At 40.0% G+C, this 20,638-nt stretch overlaps 1 protein-coding gene across 4 annotated transcripts in view; it reads right to left on the minus strand.

Annotated features, from left to right (window-relative positions):
- Window positions 1-20,638, minus strand: part of CREB5 (cAMP responsive element binding protein 5) — a 262,348-nt gene that overhangs the window by 80,385 nt on the left and 161,325 nt on the right. For 2 of the 4 annotated variants that reach the window (XM_074861976.1, XM_074861966.1), the window contains exon 2: window positions 18,611-18,693. The exons of the other annotated variants lie outside the window; for them this stretch is intronic. In XM_074861976.1, the coding sequence (XP_074718077.1) occupies window positions 18,611-18,651 (41 nt within the window). In that variant the 5' untranslated portion in view covers window positions 18,652-18,693. The remainder of the gene's footprint in view (window positions 1-18,610; window positions 18,694-20,638) is intronic. 4 annotated transcript variants of the gene reach the window in all.

Here is a 20,638-nt window from a genome sequence, read left to right on the forward strand (position 1 = left end):
AACAGTGCCTAGAAGCCTTGGTTAAAAACTGTGGGTGAGGTCCTGCCCCAAAAAGCTTATAGACCCAGGATAAAATGAGAGAGAGCTAGTGGAAGCAATAGGGAGACACGGGTGAATAAGGCAGCAATGATACCATTACGATCAGTGTAATGAGGAGCAACCACTGCATACCAGCAGCCTGGGTCTTTTCAAGTTATGCCAGTATGTGCATACGGTTTGGGTGGCTTTCAGGCTGAAGCACCCAAGCAGTTTACCATGCTGAGAATCAGCACAGTTAGCTACGGTCTACCCTCTGAATGTCCCATGAACAACCAGGTATTGTTGCAATTAAACTTTTCATTGCTATAAACTAAGTTCACTGGAGCATGTGGTTCTACAGATCAGCTGCAAACTGTTTCCACAGCAGCTACTGAGGCTAGGGTACCTGACCCACATGCTGTCCTTGGCCTTCAATATTTGAAAAATTCAGTCAGAGGGCAAAAATATGGAGGGGATGTTTTAACCTGAGAGAAGTGTACTGACTGGAGGGGTTGCCTCACATACCGCCTCTGTTGTTTGATCCACAGTGCCATCATTTAAGTCTACCAACCCAACTATAGCTTTCCCCATTTGTCGTCACCCATTATTTGACGTGCTCCCTACCCCAAAAAAAGTCAGGCAGTTCTGTCTAGTTTCAATTTATTCGTTTGTCACTCAGAGGAGGAAAGAAAAAACAAACACACAGGAAAGCAACAACAAAGCATCAGACAAGTACTTGGAATACCTCACATAGTTGCAAGGACCTCACCTGACCTGCCGTATCCCATGTTTAACAATGTTTTAATCACAGCATCACCAAAGAGCCAAGCTTTCCAAGAAGTGGGAGGTTTGTGTCGCCAGGTTTTTCAGACAGCCAAAGCATATTCAGGGGAAAATTGGCACCTAAAATTAATGGCTCCCTGCCAACCTAGTAAAGATCCTTGTTTGTATTTCTCAGACAATTCAGACATCTGCATGATGTGGGTAGATTATTATTATCAGTAGCAGACATTTATACTGTGGTGGTGCCCAAAGGTCCCAGTCGGGACCGGGACCCCATTGAGCCTGGCACTGTACAAACACAGATAAGAGACAATTCTTACACAGTGTGTTTACAATCTAGAGACACAAAACAGATGAAAAGTAGAAGAGGGAGACAGAACACAGAAGCAAATAAATATGCTAAAGAATTGGAGACAGTTTAGTGGCACTCCTCTGTTGTTTTCTTGTTTCTTTGTATGTTTTTTAACTTGTATGCTCAGAAATGACAGGACTGAGGAAGTTTGCAAGAGGAAGGGAGTAACTGAGACACAGGGAGGGCAATACTCTAGAGAGAGAAAATTGTGGCTCATAACTTAGTGGATTTGGGGAGCATCCAGACAAAGCTATGCTTTCTGTAGAGATTTTTAAACAGAGTGTGCATATATTTTCATATATGTGTTTCCTTAAGGTATTTTCCCAGTGTTGGACAAGAACAGATTTCAGTCTGGGAAAGAGAAACTAGCTGAGGGTAAAGACACTGGCAAAGTGAAAGTGATGCCTGACACTGTAATGAGAAAGTGGAGGACTGAGATAAGATAAGGCTAAACTGCAAAAAGTCTTAAAGACAAGAAGCTTGATTCAGAAGAGAAGGGAAAGCCCATATAAGTGTTTGAGGAGAGCTGGCACAATTAAGATAACAAGCTATATATTGGCACAGAGGTAGAAGGAATTCAGCAACAAGCATCATAAAAGGAGCAAGATGCAGCATACAGATATGAAATGATACGGACAAAGTCAAAAACAAGCAAAGAGATGTTACTTCTCAATTCACATATCCCTTAATGTCACATGAGAAGCTGTTCACCGGGAGCAAAGCAACTCCATCAGAAACGCACTCTTCCTCACTTGCTTTAATTCACAGGGACAGAACATCTAACTGAAGAGAAAGAATAAGACAAAAAAAGAACAGGGGATGGACATATATACAGTAAAATACTAGAAACCTGTGGCAAAATGCCTCCAAAATTTGTTAAGAATGCTGTACTTTTCACCCGAACTTGTAGGAGAAAAGCCCCACAAATCAGCAGCCCCACTGCTGTAATGTATGAGTGGGCCAAACTATATTTAAAGATTCAGCCAATGATAAATCTTGCCTTTAGAAACTCCAATTGTGGTAATGCCACCTATATTTCCTGAACACATGTTTAAGGAACCTCTGCAAATTCAGCATAAGTACAAGGACCAGCAGGTCCTTGGAAGCCTCGCAGAACCCATTAACATTTGCCTCTTGGCTCTTACAGGTCTTAGAAACTGCTGGTTTCAATCTTCCCTTCCCTCTAAATATTTCACTGGGTCTTATTGCCTGACCCATTACAAGAAAAATAAGAAAAGCTAGAATGGTTTCTAAGACTATAACCTCCTCAGAGAAGTTTATGTTCTGCACAGTGTTATGCACACAGCTGGAACTCACAAATGATACATGGAGGATAATGGCATAGCTAAAGCAAAACAAGGAAACACTGCGAAAGGCAGGTTCAAGGGATTATAAAGAACTAGCTCATATAAAAACACATTCTTGTAATAAAAAAATAAAAAAGTGAGATAAAACCAAAAACTGCAGCATAAACATGATTTGATCACAAAAGCAAGGAACGATGTCAAACTGATTCCACTGTCATCATGGTCTCTCAGTTCAAACAGGATCAAGCTTAATTCTTCAGGAAAACAAATGATTTTGCATCACAACAAATAAAGGTGTGTCAGTTTTTATTGAAGAAAAGAAGGTAGCAGTAATACAGAAACGTACCAAATGGCAGCTGACTTAAAACCAGGCATAATAACAGCAATAAAGTCTACACAAACACTTTCTAATATGTGCATTCTTTTTAAGGGTCAGGCTTAAGACTCCACCCTGGCAAGCAAATTCAAGAAAACTTGAAAATTTAAGGCTCATTGAAGAAAAATGTCAGCAGGTTAAACAGCTGGAAAGAAACCTAACCCCAGCATCCAGACAAAAGTGACAACTGAACACCAAGTAACTCTTCTGACAGGTTTGTACTACCTAAAGGTGCTGGAGCCTTCATTTGCTCAAGTGACTCCATTCCCAAACACATTACAGAAGTGCAAATGGTTTTTATTTGGCCTTCATAACTTTGCATCTGAAAAGAATAGGAGGTTGCAAAAAGCAGGGAGAAAAAGCTCCCTTTACTCTTAGAGGGCTGAGAGGGTATTTGGAGAGCTCTCTGAGTACTCACTACTGACTGATCCGTATACTGGAAATGTGGTAAAACAAATTTCTCAAAATTCTCTATTTACCCTTATTATTTGGATCAGTGCAATTTAATAGAAATACTAAGATAAAAGAACTTTGTAAATCCTGCTTAATAGTAAAAATGAAAAAAAAAATCTTTTTGAAGTGATTTATTTTTCCTTTTTTTTTGTTCATTTTTTTTAACTTCCCAAACAAAGCCGAAGTTTGTCTCTGAAAATAAGATGGTGAATTACAGCAAAGTCATGAAAACAAAGAACCAACAGTTTCTCCAGTGCAGGCTTGTTACCATGAGCTAATAATTCCAGACTTTAAGCAAGCTGAGCCTCTTTTTTAATAACTGCATGCCTCTAGGCAAAGTATTTCTACTAAAAATTATTGAGGCATGGAACAAGGCAAGGTGTGTGAGCTAATGTTGGATTGTTCAGTTACTAAACCAACTCCTATAGCAATGAGCCTGCTCTGAACTGACAGATTATTTCTCTGTATACACTTGTATAAACACACTGCTTAAGGTCGAAATCTGTGTAAGCTTTCTTTTCAATTAAAATGTCAAAGATGACAGCACATGTTTTCACTGTCCTCCACAGGATGATGGATGCCGCGGCAGCAGTTTCAAGCCCCTGTGTTTCAGAGATGTTTGACTGCCTGGGTGTCTAAGAAAGATGTACTTGCTGATCTTCTTATACGCCTGCAGGCAGACAGGACTGCTATGGAGACCTTATGCTACGGATGGCTTAACATCTTTTGACTTTCTTCCCCAACATCCCCCCATGTGTTCCCACATTCAATGTTGTAAAAGTTAGAGCGGGAAGGTTGTTGTGCCCAAAGAGGTTGAGAAAAAGGGTCCTGAATTAAAACACCAGATTTCTACTTAAGTGACAGGCCTTAAATCCCAGGCTGGTTTCTGATCATGGCCAATTCACTTCAGGCACCTACTTTAAGTCCCCACAGAAACACAGTTGTTGTGGGTAGTTAACAGAAAGACACAGTGCACCCCAAAAGGAGATTCCAGCAATTTTTCAAAAAGAAAATGGGATGAATCTGAATCTTTAAATTTCTTCAGCTCCTTATCCACAAAAACAAATAAAACTTTGTCCATCAGCTTCTCATTCATTTTCGTCAGTCTAGAGCTTGTACAAAGCCAAAGACTGGCTCCAAGCGTTGCTGGATCTCAAGACCATGTGGCAATACAACTCACAGCACACACAGCCATAATGAGACAGTTGGACCTGGAGCATCTATTTGGTCACAATTTTTCTAGAAAAAGATTGACTAATGAAAACAGTCTCAGTGAGAGAAAAACACTCCAACATCTGTCACTGGCAGATTCAGTCTGTCTAACTCTGACAAGACACAACTGTGCTGTATGCACTACAGAAAGCAGAGTTTGCCCACAGTCACTAGTGAAGAAAACAAGTAGGTATATACACATGAGATGATTTATTTACTGAGATTGAAATTCTACTCTCAACACCAAAAATACTGTAAAAGTAACACATACCATAGAAATCTTTAAGAAAGGTGTTAGTTATATAAGAAAATACAAACATGATTTCTTAAACAAATAGCAAATAAATACAATAGAAAACTAGAAGCTTGGAAGAGTCTCAGATGACATATGACATCAGCGGCAGACCAAAAGCCAGCTCTTAATCCCATCCTTTAACAAGAATACCATAGAGATACTCTGTGCTTTTTAACGGTCATTGCTTTGCTAGCACCTCTGCCAAGCTCTCTCTACAACCCAGAGCAAAGTTAGTACTTGTGCATGGCCCATCACAGTCACAGACCCAAACATGCTCGGTGTCTCAAAGTTTCTGGTTGTTTCAGTGGGTGGCAGTGGGGAAGGAGGGAGAGGAGTACATACATGAGGGTGTAGTCTCAATTATCTGTTTAACATGTCACCTCCAGGTGTAAAAATATCTTAGAGCTGTCAAATAGCTATGTATCTTCAGTGACCCTCTTCCCACCCCCAACCCACTTCACTGATTCCTTTCAAACTTTCATAAAGATCAAAATGAATATATGCCATTTCCTGGGAGGAACCTTTGCATGTGCTTCATCTCTTAAACATGCTAAAAATCCCATCAGACAAATGATGGGAAGCATGGGGAAGAGGTGAATCTTGAGGCAGAAAGAATAAATTCGTGGAGAACTGCTGCAGCTGTACTTCAAGAGAGATCAGCTCTGAGCCAGTGTTGTCTGCTCTCATTATTTAAAGAGCTCACATTATGTTCTCTGCCTACCTCTCAATGGGATTTACCACTGACTGAGAGCATCAGTTGAACAAACAGGAATCCCAAACTCATCTACAGCATTTTTTACATAGCTAAGGCAAATTTCACTGAAGGGTAGAAATCATGTTAGCTGCTATTTGCTAATAAAGTCCCCCAGAACAGTCACCCTGAATGGTGTGCTCCAGAAATGCCCCACAGCAATGACAGAAGCACTACCCGTAGTGACTGGTGGAGATTTCACTGACAATTAGATGTCAACACAGGCCAGCAAAGGTTTCCAGCAGCATGCAAGGGGAAGAAGTGATAGCTAGTAAAACCCATTGTCCACTCATGTACAACCACAGATACATGGGAAAATTTCTCTTCCTACGCATGCATGCACACTAAGAGAGACAGTAAAAAAGAGCAGGCATTGAAAAAAGGTTATTTTATTTTTGCAACAAAGTGTATATTGTCATGTAATTTCCAGTAACTATCTTGTGCCTGCTCCCTCCCTTTTAAGTACTGATTCAAGAACGAACCTGCAGCTAATTTTGAGGTTGGAGTTCATTTGTTTTCACATCAATGCAATTAATTTCCACTGGAAAATGCATCTCAGGCATTCAATCAAAATAGGCCTAAAATAATTCTGAAAAGCTCATCTGTCTCCAATCTATATAATGTTTTAAAAATTGGATGCATGCCCTGCAATAACATTGCACTTCACAAAGCTTAAAGCTCTAAACTTGAGGGTATCAGTTACATTGAAACTGTAGTAAATTAAAACATCCAGTTTCTGGTTTGCATTGATTTATAAATATCGACAAAACTACCATTGCAGTCATTACCACTTTGGGTGCTCAGAGTTGAATTTTCAACAGTTCAGGGTTATTTTCATTCTTATTGTGGCTACAGTAGCCTTTCAAGTTATAGATCAAATTCCAGATAATATGTAAATCTTAAATCTTAGTTTTAAAGACATGCATACAAACCAGTCAATACTTGTAATAAAAAGCAGCAAGTCTAAGTGGTCAGTAACATCAGATACCGAGCACATTTTTTCTAGACTCTCCAGCTTAAAGCAGTAAGGATACTTACTATTACAAAATGTTTTAATAGAAGCAAGTGGAAATGGCATAAAATATGAAAAGGCAAATATCTCTAGGTTTTTTTTTAGTGGGCATTTGCTGTTCTTTTTTGAACCGTTCTTTGGAATGAGAGAATCAGAAGCGTATTCAAAGCTTTTCTCCTAAACAGCTCTGCACGTTAGTCTACCTGCTGACCTTCAAAATGTGCTTGCTTATGAGCAAAATATCACTGAGGAAATATAAACCTGAAAAATAAAGAGAGCTCACGAGCTGTAACCCAGTTAACACAATAATTTGAGAAAACAATAAGAAAAGCATGAACATATCAACAGCAATAGAGCCAATTCTCAATGGTGTACAGCATGCAGCTTTGCCAAAGACAATGGATTTAAACCAACTGGGAATCTCACTCATACGCACATATGCACACACACTCCATAAACACACAGTACATAACATGCATTACATCTAGTTGTAAAACAAGCTTTGACAGTGATCTATGTCTCATGCTTCAAAAGAAAACAAAAATCCCCACCCCACACCTTGACATCTGTGGACTACTACCGAGTAATTTCTCCTGACCCCTGGTGGTGATTAGTTCAGGAAGCAAAGCAGGAGGATCACCATAATACTCACAGCATTTCTCCTGAAAGCCCTGGCCAAATTCTACCCTTGCTGCTCTTCTTGATACCATAACTGAAGCCAATATGCTGATCTACAATCCAGCTTTCCACTATTCTTTGCATTCATCGTATTTGCCTTGTGCAGCACATACAATACAGTTGAGAAAGACAAGGAGAAGTTGATCCTACTGTGGCAGATGTTCTTTTGGGCATGATGCTCTTGCCATTGAAGTTCACAGGAGTGCTGCTAATACAGTCATTTAGAACAGAATCCGACCCATAAAGATGTATGACACCTATGAAGATATTTTCCTAAATTATACCCTGAAATGCTGACTTACGTGTGTTAATGATACACTACATCACACTAAGAAAAAACGTTTATTTTACATCTTCACCTTCCAATTTGTACTGATGTTTCTGGTTTAGTGTTTCACAGCTGTTTGGGGTTTTTTTTAATTTTATTTTTGTCTTGAGAGACATGTTGTCTTAAGGAGGAAACATTCTCCCAAACCAGAAGTTTGTGTTGAAGATTAAGACAGCATCCACTGCACAAATTTAGAATAAAGGGCTTAATGGTCAGTAGGCAGTCATGCAAAAGCTCAGTTCATTCTGTCAACTTCCAAGAGTCTGCAGTATGAACTAACACAGTTAATTTTTTTTTTCTGATTCCTTATTTCATGTCTTTAACATGAACATAAGTGTTCACACATACTCCATGAATAGTTTTGGTTTGCATTGTTTCTTTTGTCCTCTACTTTCCCTTTGAGAACTGACACTGAAACAGTGCTTTCTGCCATGCCAGGGAAAGTAATATAGCAGCATTACGATCAGCAGAGTCAAAAACCGAACAAGGTGAACTTTGAAACTCTGAGGATACTGGGTAACTTTAAGATTTTGCACCTCACAGTTATCAGTATTACAATTCAGCAAGGAGGAATCATCTTTGTATAAAACAGTTTAAAAAGTCCAGGCTGACCAGGCTAGAAGGACCTCTCTAGCTGCATTTGAACGGTTGACATAATGCCACTCCTCTAGACATGGCCCAAGTCAACAGTAGACACGAAGGTCTGAAAACAGTCCTTCCAGGAACATGAACGCCGTTTCAACTCACAGTGACTGCCCGATGATGCAAAACTGAACTCCAAAGTACCACTTTTCAGTGAAGTGCCACTATAGCCATTGGAATCAAGAGCAGCATTTGCATTAAGAGTTTCCAGATTTAAACTGTGGGAACGGGTACCCTGGAGTTGTCAGTGGAAGGCCTCTGACAATGTAATTTGTTTCTCCTGCTGGCCTGACAAAGTCAGAGCATGCTGACATTCAAGAAACATTAGCTGGTTTTGTGGGTTTTCTTCTTTCTTTTTTTTTTAGAAACTGGTTGGTTGGAGCTGTTGGGAGGGCAGAGGAAAAGGGCTGTCAGCTGAGGAAGGGGAAGAGGCAGAAGAGAGAGAATGGAAAGGAGAAGACGTGCCCTTTACTAGATGTCTCCTATAAAATAAGCAAAGTTTTTGTCACACACATACCCTGAGACACGCCAATACAGTGCAGGTGAACATGTAAAAAAATGTTAACTTTACCTAAACAATGAAGTGGCAGCTCCACTCAGTTTACAATAACATCAGATCTATTTGATTTGGCCCACAGGGAGCCAGACATTTGACTGATCTGGTTAAAATATCTCAACAGTCACATAAATAGGCCCGGTCAAAGCCTGTTGCATCACCTGCATTTATTTTTTACTGTTAATATTTAGGAATGGAAGAAAGATACAGATCTGTGCTCTATACACTTGCCATCTCCAACAGCATGATCTCAGCTCAGAGAGCAGCAGGAATTTGCACAGCAGTGAGTATGGCTGATTTCCAGGGGTCGGAAGCCATGGCTTACTCACTCCACTCTGCGTTTTCTGCTGTCGTTCTGTTTTATTTTTTTTAATAGGAAAGGCAAATATGATGAATGTAAAGAATAGTGGCAAAGTCAGATTGCAGGTCAGCATGGTTCTGTTTTTTTTCCCGTGGTCTCTCTATTTTGCGAAGTATGGATTTAGCCCTGGTATTAGCCTACCAGATAACAAGTCCTTAAAATGTCTGATACATAAAATTTGATGAGAAACTGAATGTTTAGGAATAATGATTCAGATGAGTACCTTTTAGATCAACACGGAAATCTGCCTTTATCTCTTTCTCTGTAGCAACAAACCATCTGAATCAACATTACACCTCGTATAAATCTGGCCTGGTCTATGTAGGATATGTAACAAAGGTAATCTGTGTCTGAAGAGAAGAAAATGCAGCAGTATATATGCAAGACACTTTGCATTTGGCAGACACATACAACCAGCTGTTTGTTCTTTAGCTTGTGGCTATACATCTACTGGGACATCCCCCACCCCTGTAAACCTTGCTTAGCTCCTGGTCTTATTTCCACTGTAGATTTAACCCTAAACCATGGATAAGCGTAGTGTTTGGGGTTTAAAGTTAAGTGTCATTTAGTATCATTTCTGACATCTCCATACATTATAATGAGCTTCTTTTTCACAGGGGACTTGGGATCTGATTTTAATTTGTGGTAGGGTTATGGTCACAATAAATGTCTATTTCAGATATTCATGAAAAGTCTCTAATGCAAATGGAAATAGAAAGTGGCTGTTTTCTTGTCATTTCAAAGCCATGTATGTAAAACACACAGTACAGATCTGTTCCACATGCAAACCCACTATTGATCCACCATTGCACCCTGGCTCCTGCCCTGGCAGCAGGCACCCCTGTGCCGAATAGTCTCAGCAGGTTTTATAACTTGCATAACGAAAGAACAGGTTATGAAATCATTAGCACCTCAGCTGAGGCTGCCACAGGGATGCCCCTCTGTGTTCGTTGTGAAACGTTTCTTTGGCAGCTGCATCCTAGAAGCATATTTGGATGTTTTTGCTTCAGCATTGCCCCACAGAGTGGGAAGTAAATCAGTATTTTCATGTTCGGAACTTAAGTGGGGGTGTGTGGAAGTCTCTCTGGTTGACCTCTAGGCTAATTCTCTCCATTCACACATGCCTAATTCTAGGCATGAAGACCTCTAGGAAGCCCAGGTGTCTTTAATCACACTCCCAGCCCTACACCTCCAGCACTGCCAAGGACCAGGGCCATGTCTAGGGAGGCTGGAAGAGACGTCAGCTTTGTCAAACACCCCACATTCCAACTCCCCTCATCCTGCAGGCAGCCACTGCTAGTGGTGCTTCAGAGCAGCCCAAATGCAGCTGAGGGCTGCCCTCCCCTCAGCTGGAGTCCTGTCTTGGGGTACAATGCACAGCCCATTGGCACTTTCTCCTCCATAAATGCAAGCTCAGGTGAGACTGGGTCAGTTCAAGCAGCTGAAGCTAAACTTGCTTGCCCCTCCATAGAAGAATCCACATCCCCCAACAAAAACAAACGAATTCCACTGCTGCTCACTGATGGGGCCTTTGGATGTTCCTTATTCCAACCCTTCTTGCAGGTTCAGAAATATCTGTGAAGCTTGCCTTTGCAAATGAGCAATGTAGCACAACCATGATCCGGCTCGAGGACAATTGGTGGCCCTAAATACCTAAGAATCCAAATCTAAGAAAAGGAAAGTTGTGCAACTTGATGGAAAGCACTAGCAGCAGGTGGGGAGGAGAACTTGTTGGAGGCAGTGAAATTTTACTGGCTTGAGACACCCAGGGATCTGGTCCACTGGTATTTGCAAAACTGAATTCAATCAGTTTTACCAACTGCATGAGATAGAGCAACCAAAGAAAGGACCTGTGCCAGGTTCCTGAGCATTAAATAAAGCTAGATTGCGTTGCTGTCTTTCTGAATCAAAGCACCAGGTCATGATTTAAGTAATTGAGGCGCTGGGGCTTTTTAAAGCAGCATAAGTAAATAGCTAAGCTTAATGTGATATAAAAAGCACCACAACAGAAAGGAGAACTTAATGTAGTAATGAAAATCACTTACCCTTAATCATCCTTGAGACAGTGTTTTTACAACGCTACTTGATTTATTCAACTAGCAAACATGCCTCCTTTGACTTTTCTAATAACAGGCCATCTTAGCCACGCTTGTTGGGATTTGAGTTTGGTTTTTTTTAATCATCATCCCAAGTGCACTATTTAAATGTCTTTGATGCCTTTTCTTTAAAAGAATTTGCTAAGCAATAAATCATATTTATTTGCAAAGAAGACCAAAAAAAATCCCCAAACAACCCAAAACATTACTAGGAAAGTTTGCAAAAATAAGAGGTTTGGTCACAGGTGTGTAACCAATGCTGCACATTTCTAGAGCACATTATTTCTTAAAGACTTACTGAAGCCCACATTCATTGCTGCTGACAAGCATGCCACTTAGTGTACGAGGTTGTATGAAGCGTTGTTTGCTGCGTGATTTATGATGGTGCCCTTACACTAAATAGGAAGGACTGTAAACTACCTGTGTTCTGCTGAGCAGCTCCATGCTTCCTCTTGCATGGAAGGGCCTCAGCTTCTGGAAAAGCTGGACAATTTCTCAAGTGAGTACACTCTTGTGACACTGAGGCTAGCCAGACCACAAACTATTTTATTATGTTGTGCAAAAACCTATGTGCAAAAAAACCCTCTTTAATTAAGATAGAGCAACCAGCACTGCGGTTGTAATTACCTTGGACTGCTTTACCCACGGGCATAATGAAATAAAATTGGGCCCTCTATATTTTTGTTTTTAAACTAAGTAAACCCAAATTAATTTATTCAACTCAAACCAGACAGGTTTCTCTTTAAAAGGGAGGCATATATGGTTGGAGGGGCTGGTGCAGGAGGCAGAGTGACATGCAATGATGACTGTGAACTGCAAACTGCTGGCAAAACATTTGGCTTGCCGTTGGTCCGTGGCCAGTATTTTCCTTTGTTAATGAATCCCACATCTTTTCTAAGTTAAGCATTTTTTCTTCTCCCCCCTCATTTTATTTGAAACATATTTTAAATATTTTTGTTTTTATGACGTCGTGGAACATGATACAGCCCCCTCCTAACCCCGAATATGGGAAAATCAATTAAAATTTTGACATTAGGAGCTATGATATAAACATATGGTTCAACTGCTCAGACTCCTTTTTTTTTTTAAGCAACATATCAAGGATCAGTGCAAAAAGAAATAACCAAATGAGAACTCCACATTACTGGATAAAAATGATACCAACTGAAAGTGTATCACAGCCAGAACCTTGCTACTTACCAAACACAAAAAGCCCTGTAAATTTGGCAGGTTTTGACAGACTTCCACTTAGACTTAGCACTACATATTTTTCATTTGTGTTCTTTTCTGAGGAAAATGTCCATTAAAAAAAAAGCCATCCTGAATGCTGCATTTAATAATTAATACATTCTATCTCACCCAAAGGACCTTCATTTTATGACTTAAAGAATGCAGCCTTAAAATGGAGTTTTATGGGCCTCCTCATTAACTTCTGACTCTTCCCTAAACAAAACAGAAGAAAAAATAATCGAGAAATTTCCCATCAGAATAGAAATATGATTTTCAAATGCAATTATCATTTTGGGCATCGAGTCACACCTTCCCTACTGACCACCAGTCCTCAGGGCTATGTGACAACAAAATCCCTTCCAGCTTCCTTTGGTATTTCAAATTATCAAAACCCCAGACAGACAAAATGGTAAGTCACTGAAACTCCAGGGAATACAGGCACCACTCTTTAGGTTGCTATGCACAAGGTTCCCGCTGAAGCAAAAAGAAGCTCTTTCCCAGAGGTCTTGAAAGATTGGAATTGGTGTTACAGGCAGCTTAAGGTGGAGAGTTATTTTTAACCTGTCACTGGCGAGAAAACAAGCTTTTTCAGTCATCTTATATGGACATCTAGTCTCCAATCCTGCAAGCATCTAGCTACATGAATCTACATGCCCTCCTTTATTATTCTTCAGTTTTACAAATCTTGCAAGATTTCTTCAGCCATTGTAACTCATAGCTAGTTCTATGGATGGCAGAGATGATGAAAGTATTAGCAGAGTGCACTGCCAGCCCTGCAACCCACGCTGGGTGAGGACAAAGATACACCGGAAAAAATTAAGTTGCAAAAGCCTTTTCTGCACCAACCCCCTTACTTTTCGTAGCATGAACAGTGCCGTGCTTGTGTTAGAAATGACAGAAAGCTTTTTCTAGAGGCTTCTGATACCAACTCAAACTCCAAAGTTACATGAAGATAGAGACTTCAATTATCTACAGACTATGGGTGAATTAAATGTACTTTATCACAGTGAATTCACTTGCATTGTAACAGATGTGATTTATGCAGAAAATTGCAGCCAAGCTCAAAAGCTAGAGCTGGAGGGGTTTTTTTCCCCAGTCAAATAGAAAACTTACCAAAAGCAGTACTTTCAGGTTCACCAAAATTATTAAATTCACTAATAAATGATATTTTATAAATCTTACAAGTGGAGAAGAATAGATATTTGGAAAAGCAGAGTTTTTTAACATTTCTAAATGTTTCTGTTTGAAATTATATATTGATTTGGAAATTTACCTAGCTCATTTTAAAAAGTTAATATTCTTGTAAACTTAAACATTTTCTTTGCTCTTTTTTATTTGCACAGTATAAATTAGAAATTAAGTCATATTGAGTTAACCTAAATTACTATTTTGAATTTCAGTCACTAAGTCAACAAATTTGTTTTTCACACAGAACTAGTTACCATTACAGGTCACCTGCAGAAAAACATCAATGACACAAAAGTAACCTTAAATCTGTCAGTTTTTCTTCATTTCCTGTTCTATTAAAAACAACCTAATATTCCAACTCATTCCTCTCTTTTACATCTTCTCTCCTAGATTTTTCCTAACTGATTTTAACAGCTAGGTAAAAACCCTGAACATCAATATCAATGTATTAATGAAAAACAGAACTAACACTGATATTTTCAAAACTACCTTACTTAAAGACTGATTCATTAAATTAACTGGGTAGGAACGTTGTTTTCAAGTCAAAGGGAAAACAGTATATTCTACAGGAAAGTATTGGACTTTTTGTTTTGTTTTCCAAGGGGATTAGCTCTTCCAGCCAGGAAGTTTTTACCACACATCCCGATTCAGTGATTTGCTCCTGGTTGGACAGTGGTACAAAATAATCTTTGACATTTACCGAAGTGTCAGGCACAGCACTTTAAAAGGACAAAGCTTGTCTTTATTACAAGAAAAGAGGATGCAAACAAGGTGAATGCATGACAGTAAAAAACGTGCCAGCAGAGTAGTGAGAGCAAGGCTGTATGCTCTAGGCCTGCACTTTTGAAAACTTCATAAATATGAACAATATCCTTCTCTAAGCCTTTTAGCTCAAGATGAATATAAGAGTCAGCGTCACTGCACAGGCTTTTGTCAGTGAAACTCATGTTCAGTGACTGTTCCTCTGGCTTTATGTTATATTCCATAATAAATTATTAATTTTGCAATAACAAAATAACTGAGCATGCAGAAGGGCAAGACACAATTTTACACGTGATATTAGTGACAACATATTGGATAGTCATTAGTTAATGGACAAATACAAACACAGGATAAGTATACAGGGAGTTCATTGCAAAAAGGCATTAAAGTGCCATTACTTTTATAGTGGGAACAGCTTTTGCTAGCTAAGCTCCTGTAAAACATACCTTTGAGTTTACAGTGATATTAGCAAATGGATCCCTCACATAGTGATGGACAAAGCTTGTCTCCTAGTTTTGCAAAACATGCGGAAATTTACCACGAAGACCCAGAAGTTTTGCTTATTATAGATTAATTCCCCTATTTTTGCAAAAAGAAAAAAAAAAAGTGATACTTTAAACAGATGACTGGTTTGGAAACACCTCAGAGATGGATTTTCTCATAGCATTTTAAAATTCTCTTGCAATTCTTGGCTATAAGCAGAAAATACAGATGCTTAGTCAAGCAGGGAACAAAACTTCATACAGCTGTCTATAAACTGAAAAGATATCTGGCTTCATTTTGGCTTATGATTCAGCTAAAAATGGCTGGTTGTCAGGATTCCTGTTTTATCTTTGTGTGTTTATCAGGCATCTCCTAAAACTTAGGTGACTGTTAATTTATAGGGAGAAATCTAGAAAATGAAGCACCTTGAAGTTTATTTCATTCTCTCTCCAGTAGCAGCAATTCAGAGACCACAGTTCCACCTCTTAGATGAGATGCATACATTCTTCTCAAAACAAGGTGGACACAAGCAGGCACAGGATATGCTTTAGATGACATTATGTTCTTATCTCACCATTTGCTTTTCTTATTGCTTTCTCCTCATCAAAATTCTTTGTGCTTCCCCCTCTGTACAGATAGCCAGTGCTGCCATCATTGCCCAGTGCAGGACCAGAGAACAGTTTCAGTCAGAAGGCACCTCTGAAGGTGACCTTGTCCAACCTCCTGCTCCAAGCAGGGCCAAATGGAATATTGAGCAGGTTGCTGTGGGCCTTTCCTCGGCAAAGTGTGAAAATTGCCAGCAACCGAGACTGCACCACCTCTCTGCAGCCTCTTGCTGTGCCTGCCGCACTCCTCCTGTGGGAGCCTTTCTTTCTTTAGGGCCCACGGGAACTTCTCTCGCTGAAACTTTCAACTGTTGTCTTTTGTCTTAATGCTGCAAAGTGGGGCAGACTCTGTCTCCTCTGTAACTACCCCATAAGTAGCTGAAGGCTGCAATTAGATTCCCCATTAGCCATCTCTTCCTAGGCTAAATAAACGCAGTTCCCCTGCTCTCTGCTTCTCCTGATACTCTCTCCTTTCAACCTAGGGAAGATGTCCATAATGGCATCTGTCCTCTGTGCAACTCACCCACCTTCCTCTGCTGCAGTGCCATAAGTCTTCGCAGGCTCGCCCAGGAACATGTGTGCAGCTTTGGGGTGCCCATTTGCTTGGAGTCATTCAACAGTTCAGACAGATTTCACCCTAAACTGCCCAAGACTTTGGCTGGGTGCAGAGATTTTTTTTTCTCCCCACAACAGAGATCTAAGTCCTCTGGGGATTGTTTGGGCGAACACAAATATCTGACACTGAGCCAATCAGTTAATTATTATATCTAATGTTTGTCCTATTTGATAATTACTGTGCACAAGAGGCACATGCCAATGCAGATGTGCTGCTGAAATCCAGTGCCCCTGTGCTCAGCGCTGTGTGGGGAAGCAGCAGACTCATACCCTTTCTACATCCAGCTCAATTAAGTTCCACATTCCAAAAAGTCCTCTTACTGAAGCATTGCTTCTTTAAAACAAGTCTCCCCAAGATAAAGAACTATCCTTTAAGGGGAAAAAAAGGAGATATTAGCACTGCTGCTGGCAAGAATTTGTCCCGGGCACCAGGTGACACCAAAGTTTAAAGCAATTATTGAACCTTGTTGGAAACTTTTCAATCAACCACATTTCACTTTTCTAAATATATCTTTATAAATCCACGCCTTTCCAACTATATGCTTTTTTTTTTTTCTGTAATATTCGTTTATTTTCTCATTATATTTTTATAAATGTTGCTGGTAGGTTTTGTACTTTTCCTGACGTATGTTGCAGCTCTTTCATAGGGCACTACAAAGTCTTGTCAAAACAGTTTAAACTAAACTAAAAAATGGCTAAATCAATTACTAAAAGGGAATTTGCTACACATTGTTTGTTCATTCAACATATTACAGTATCTACTGAATTGCAGTAGTTGCATCAGGTTTTGCTCTGAATGGAAAAAGTTCCATACTGCACAAGATTAGCCAATAAAAAGCCAAACAAAACACTTAAGTGATGCACAGCAACTCCCCCTTTAACTGTTGTTTAAATTTTTTCCCAAGATTTGAATTCTCATTCTGAAAAAACTTGAAATGGGAGGTACAGCTGATGGGTGCTAATACAGTTTCAATTTCAAAAACAAAGAAACTGTCATCCAAATGTATATACCTACATCACTGCCTTAAGTCATGCAACTTGGAATCTTATTCATGTGATAAATTCTTTCAATAGGATTCCTTAGGAATAACAGAAGTTAATTTTGCCTTACAGCCTCAAATATATTGGGGTGGGTGGGTGTGTGGGGGTGTGACACACGACACTATATACACACGCATGCATACAGAGATTTCTGTGCTAATCTGCACTTTGTGCAGCACATCCCTGTTTCATACCAGTGGCCACAAGAGATACTTGTCACACTGGATTCCAGTGGCAAGGAATCTGTTGGCTCATGCAAACCATAAACTGAACCTTAATTTCGTCTTTATTTTGATTTTTCAGCCAATCTTATTTCTACATGAATTTACAAAAGAAACTCACTTATTCAAAGTATGTCAGAAAACTAAAAAGTATTCAGAGCAGTGAGAATTCCTGCAGTCCTGTGCATGACAGTACAAGAAAAATACAGCTCACATCCTTAGCTGCAGTGAAAGAAAAGTTCACTTCGATCTGGAAACCAAATGACAACAAAGAACAGTACTGGAACTTTTTTAACATGATACTGAGTGCCCTTAAACTGAGGTCAAGGGAAGATCTACTCTCGTATGTTTTTTCTGTTCTGGTTTTTAAGACTCAGACTGGAAAAAACTGAGTTAAAACTGACATATAAAATTACTGGTGCTGATGGGCTTTTCCAGTGTGGTGAAATATTCTACCGGTATTATTTTTGACAGGGCTTGTGATAACTAGTTGAAATGTAGAGAAAGCATAACAAACTTTTATTACTATTATTTTGCTGCTGCTGCTAATGGGCACAGATTTATCGATCTCCAGAAAATAGCACCCATTTGAACCACATTGCCCGTATTCTTTATGGTCATGGAGCAGCACAAGAGCTGTAGATATCTGCAGTAAAACCCTCCATCTTGTTATTTATATGAATACATCTTGTATTCATACTCATAAAAAGCTTTAATATGTTTGACTAATGACTGCAATTTGCAAAACATCCTGTGATGCTCCTGAATGAAAGATATTAAGTTAAAATAAAGACCACCACACAAATACAGCTTGTGCTGATCTGAGAGACAATTCTCACTCTTGAGTAGTAGTTTTTACCAAGGCAGTTTGCTGGTTTTATTATAATGTGCAGAAACCTTTCAGTAAAGTAAAAGTTAGATGTGTTCAGTACAGTTATTCATTTTAACATAGGAACCTGATGCTACAAGGAAACATCAGGACATAAAATAAAGAATGGAAGTGGGGATGGAATAAACAGTGTTCTGTTAAGTAAACGATACTTTCCTGGCTCTGTCAGGATCCAAAAGCCCTAAAAAGCAAAATGTGTGTCACTGGGACTGAAAAATAATTCATGTTATTTGACAATCAGGGCCTTAAAAATGTGTTTGGAGGAAGTGGAAAGGGAAGATGGCAAGCACTGCAACACAGAAATTCCATGCCACATTTAAAAACAAACACAAGCACCCACGTAGAGAGGAAATCACCTGTTAATACAGATCCAAGGTTCATCAGTCTCTGGGGTCATTGTGGCTGAAGAAGTAGTTTTTCAGGAGGGCACGTCCCAGAGCTAGAGATGTTGAAAAATACATGGGTGCTCAAAGGAATGAAAAGAGGATAGTTTTACAGATTTTATCCAGGGCCCATCAAGGCAGCACTCCCATTCACTGCAATAAGCTTTGGATCAGGTTCAACACACAAACGTAGTCCTCCCTCATTAGAATTGGCTGGTCACATCGGAAACTGTTTGGGCAAGGTACCCCACCCATAAACAGAGCACTTGGGGAGAGTACGGTAGTAAGCAACAAATAATTTGTCTCTTTGCCAAGATTAGGGGTTGTGTCTCCTACTTGTTCACCCTCTGAGACAATAAAACGAGGGCTATAGTAAGGTAATCTCTCTGAAACAATCTAAGAAGGAATGCCATGTGAGTGAGAAGCAAGAGGACAAGGGTTCCTTCAATTTTGATGTCGAAAGTGGAAGAAATGAGTAAGCGATGGGGTACAGAAAGCCACTAGCACATGAATGCAGAGTTTCCATCAGCTCTCTTCTCTGGGATCATGTAAGTAGGAAGAGGAATAGAAAGGAAATAAAAACGTGAGTGTAGAAAGAGAGTTCCGCTATGGGAACTGCCACATCAGCTAGGTGGAAGACAGAGATATGCAAGTCCCTTTGCAGGAGAAAGAGAGCATAAACACAGTTAAGTGGATATTAATGAATGCTAAACAAGGATGGCAAGCCTGCTCTGAACTTACAAATCACATCCGCATTAATACCAAATGAGTTCATTAAGATTAACATTATTATGATGAGTATCAAAGGGATTAAAAGAGATTATGGCAAATAAGAGAGTCAGATAGGAATGAGATGTAATTACCTTCATATCTGGTTTATCTATAGCTGCAGAGAAAGACCCAACATTCACTTCACACTGGAGGAACCTAACTCACATTTTGATCTGAAGTATAATTTTCGGCAAAGCTGATCTCAACAGTTTGGTCTGAACGCAGCCCAGGCATGTGCAGGATGAACAAAAGAAGGGTGGGAAGGCGAGCAGAGAGAGAGAGGGAGGGGCGGAGGAGGCCCGCTCCTGCCCCAGCACCCTCACCCAAGTGCAGGAGACAACTTGGTCTTCGTACCCCCCATGTCCAAAACATGACATGAGACCAGCCCTGACACAACCTCTGCCCAACACCTGGCCTGCTCTGACCCCAGCACTCACCACGCCAACTCTGAAAACTTCATTGGATGTCACAAATATCAGCCAAGTCTTACAAAAATGTTTAAGGGAAATAGTCTCACTGTAGAACTAGGAAAACTGAAGAATACGGGGGCAGAGAGATCACATTCAGTGAAATAAAAATAAGCTCTCAGATTTTTACCTCTTGCTTTTGTACCGCAACTGCAGAGCCAATTCTTTCGTGCATGCAGAGACCAGCTAAGAAGCACCAAATTATGGCTTAAAATCACACAGCTTATAGAGCAGATATTCTGCCAATGCACACATTCAACAATGCAGGCAGAAATGTTACTTGGGATCTTTGTGGGGAAAATTTACTGGGAGTCTTCCAGCCGGGCTCTGCTCTGAGCAGATTGCCTTTCTTCACAGGCCGACTGTGGACAGTCGGCTCTCCAGTGCAAACATCACTTCCCAGCTCTGGTGTGTTTGGCCTCTGGTTTGTTTGACAGGTTACATGTGCTTCTGAATGTATCTTCTGATGCTCATTTTCAGAGTGCTGTTAATGTTTCTCTTGGCTGCTGTTTAAAAATTAGGTCCATAAAGATATCATCCTTCAGTAAGAAAATCCTGTTGCCAGAAGCCTTGGCCTCAAATGTGTTGAGGCTGACTGTCAGCGATGTTGACCTCTGACTATGGAGCTGCAAGTCCACAGGTATACCTGCACACTGGCTCCAAGGTTACGCAGGATGGGCAGCTAGCACTGGAGGAATCCAAAAAGGGCAGCTACTTTCATTTTTTTGCTGTCCAAGATGAATATACATTTCAAAAGCACCTG

This window comes from Strix uralensis, chromosome 1 (genome assembly GCF_047716275.1).
Source record: "Strix uralensis isolate ZFMK-TIS-50842 chromosome 1, bStrUra1, whole genome shotgun sequence".
In the NCBI taxonomy this organism is placed as follows: Eukaryota; Metazoa; Chordata; class Aves; order Strigiformes; family Strigidae; genus Strix; species Strix uralensis.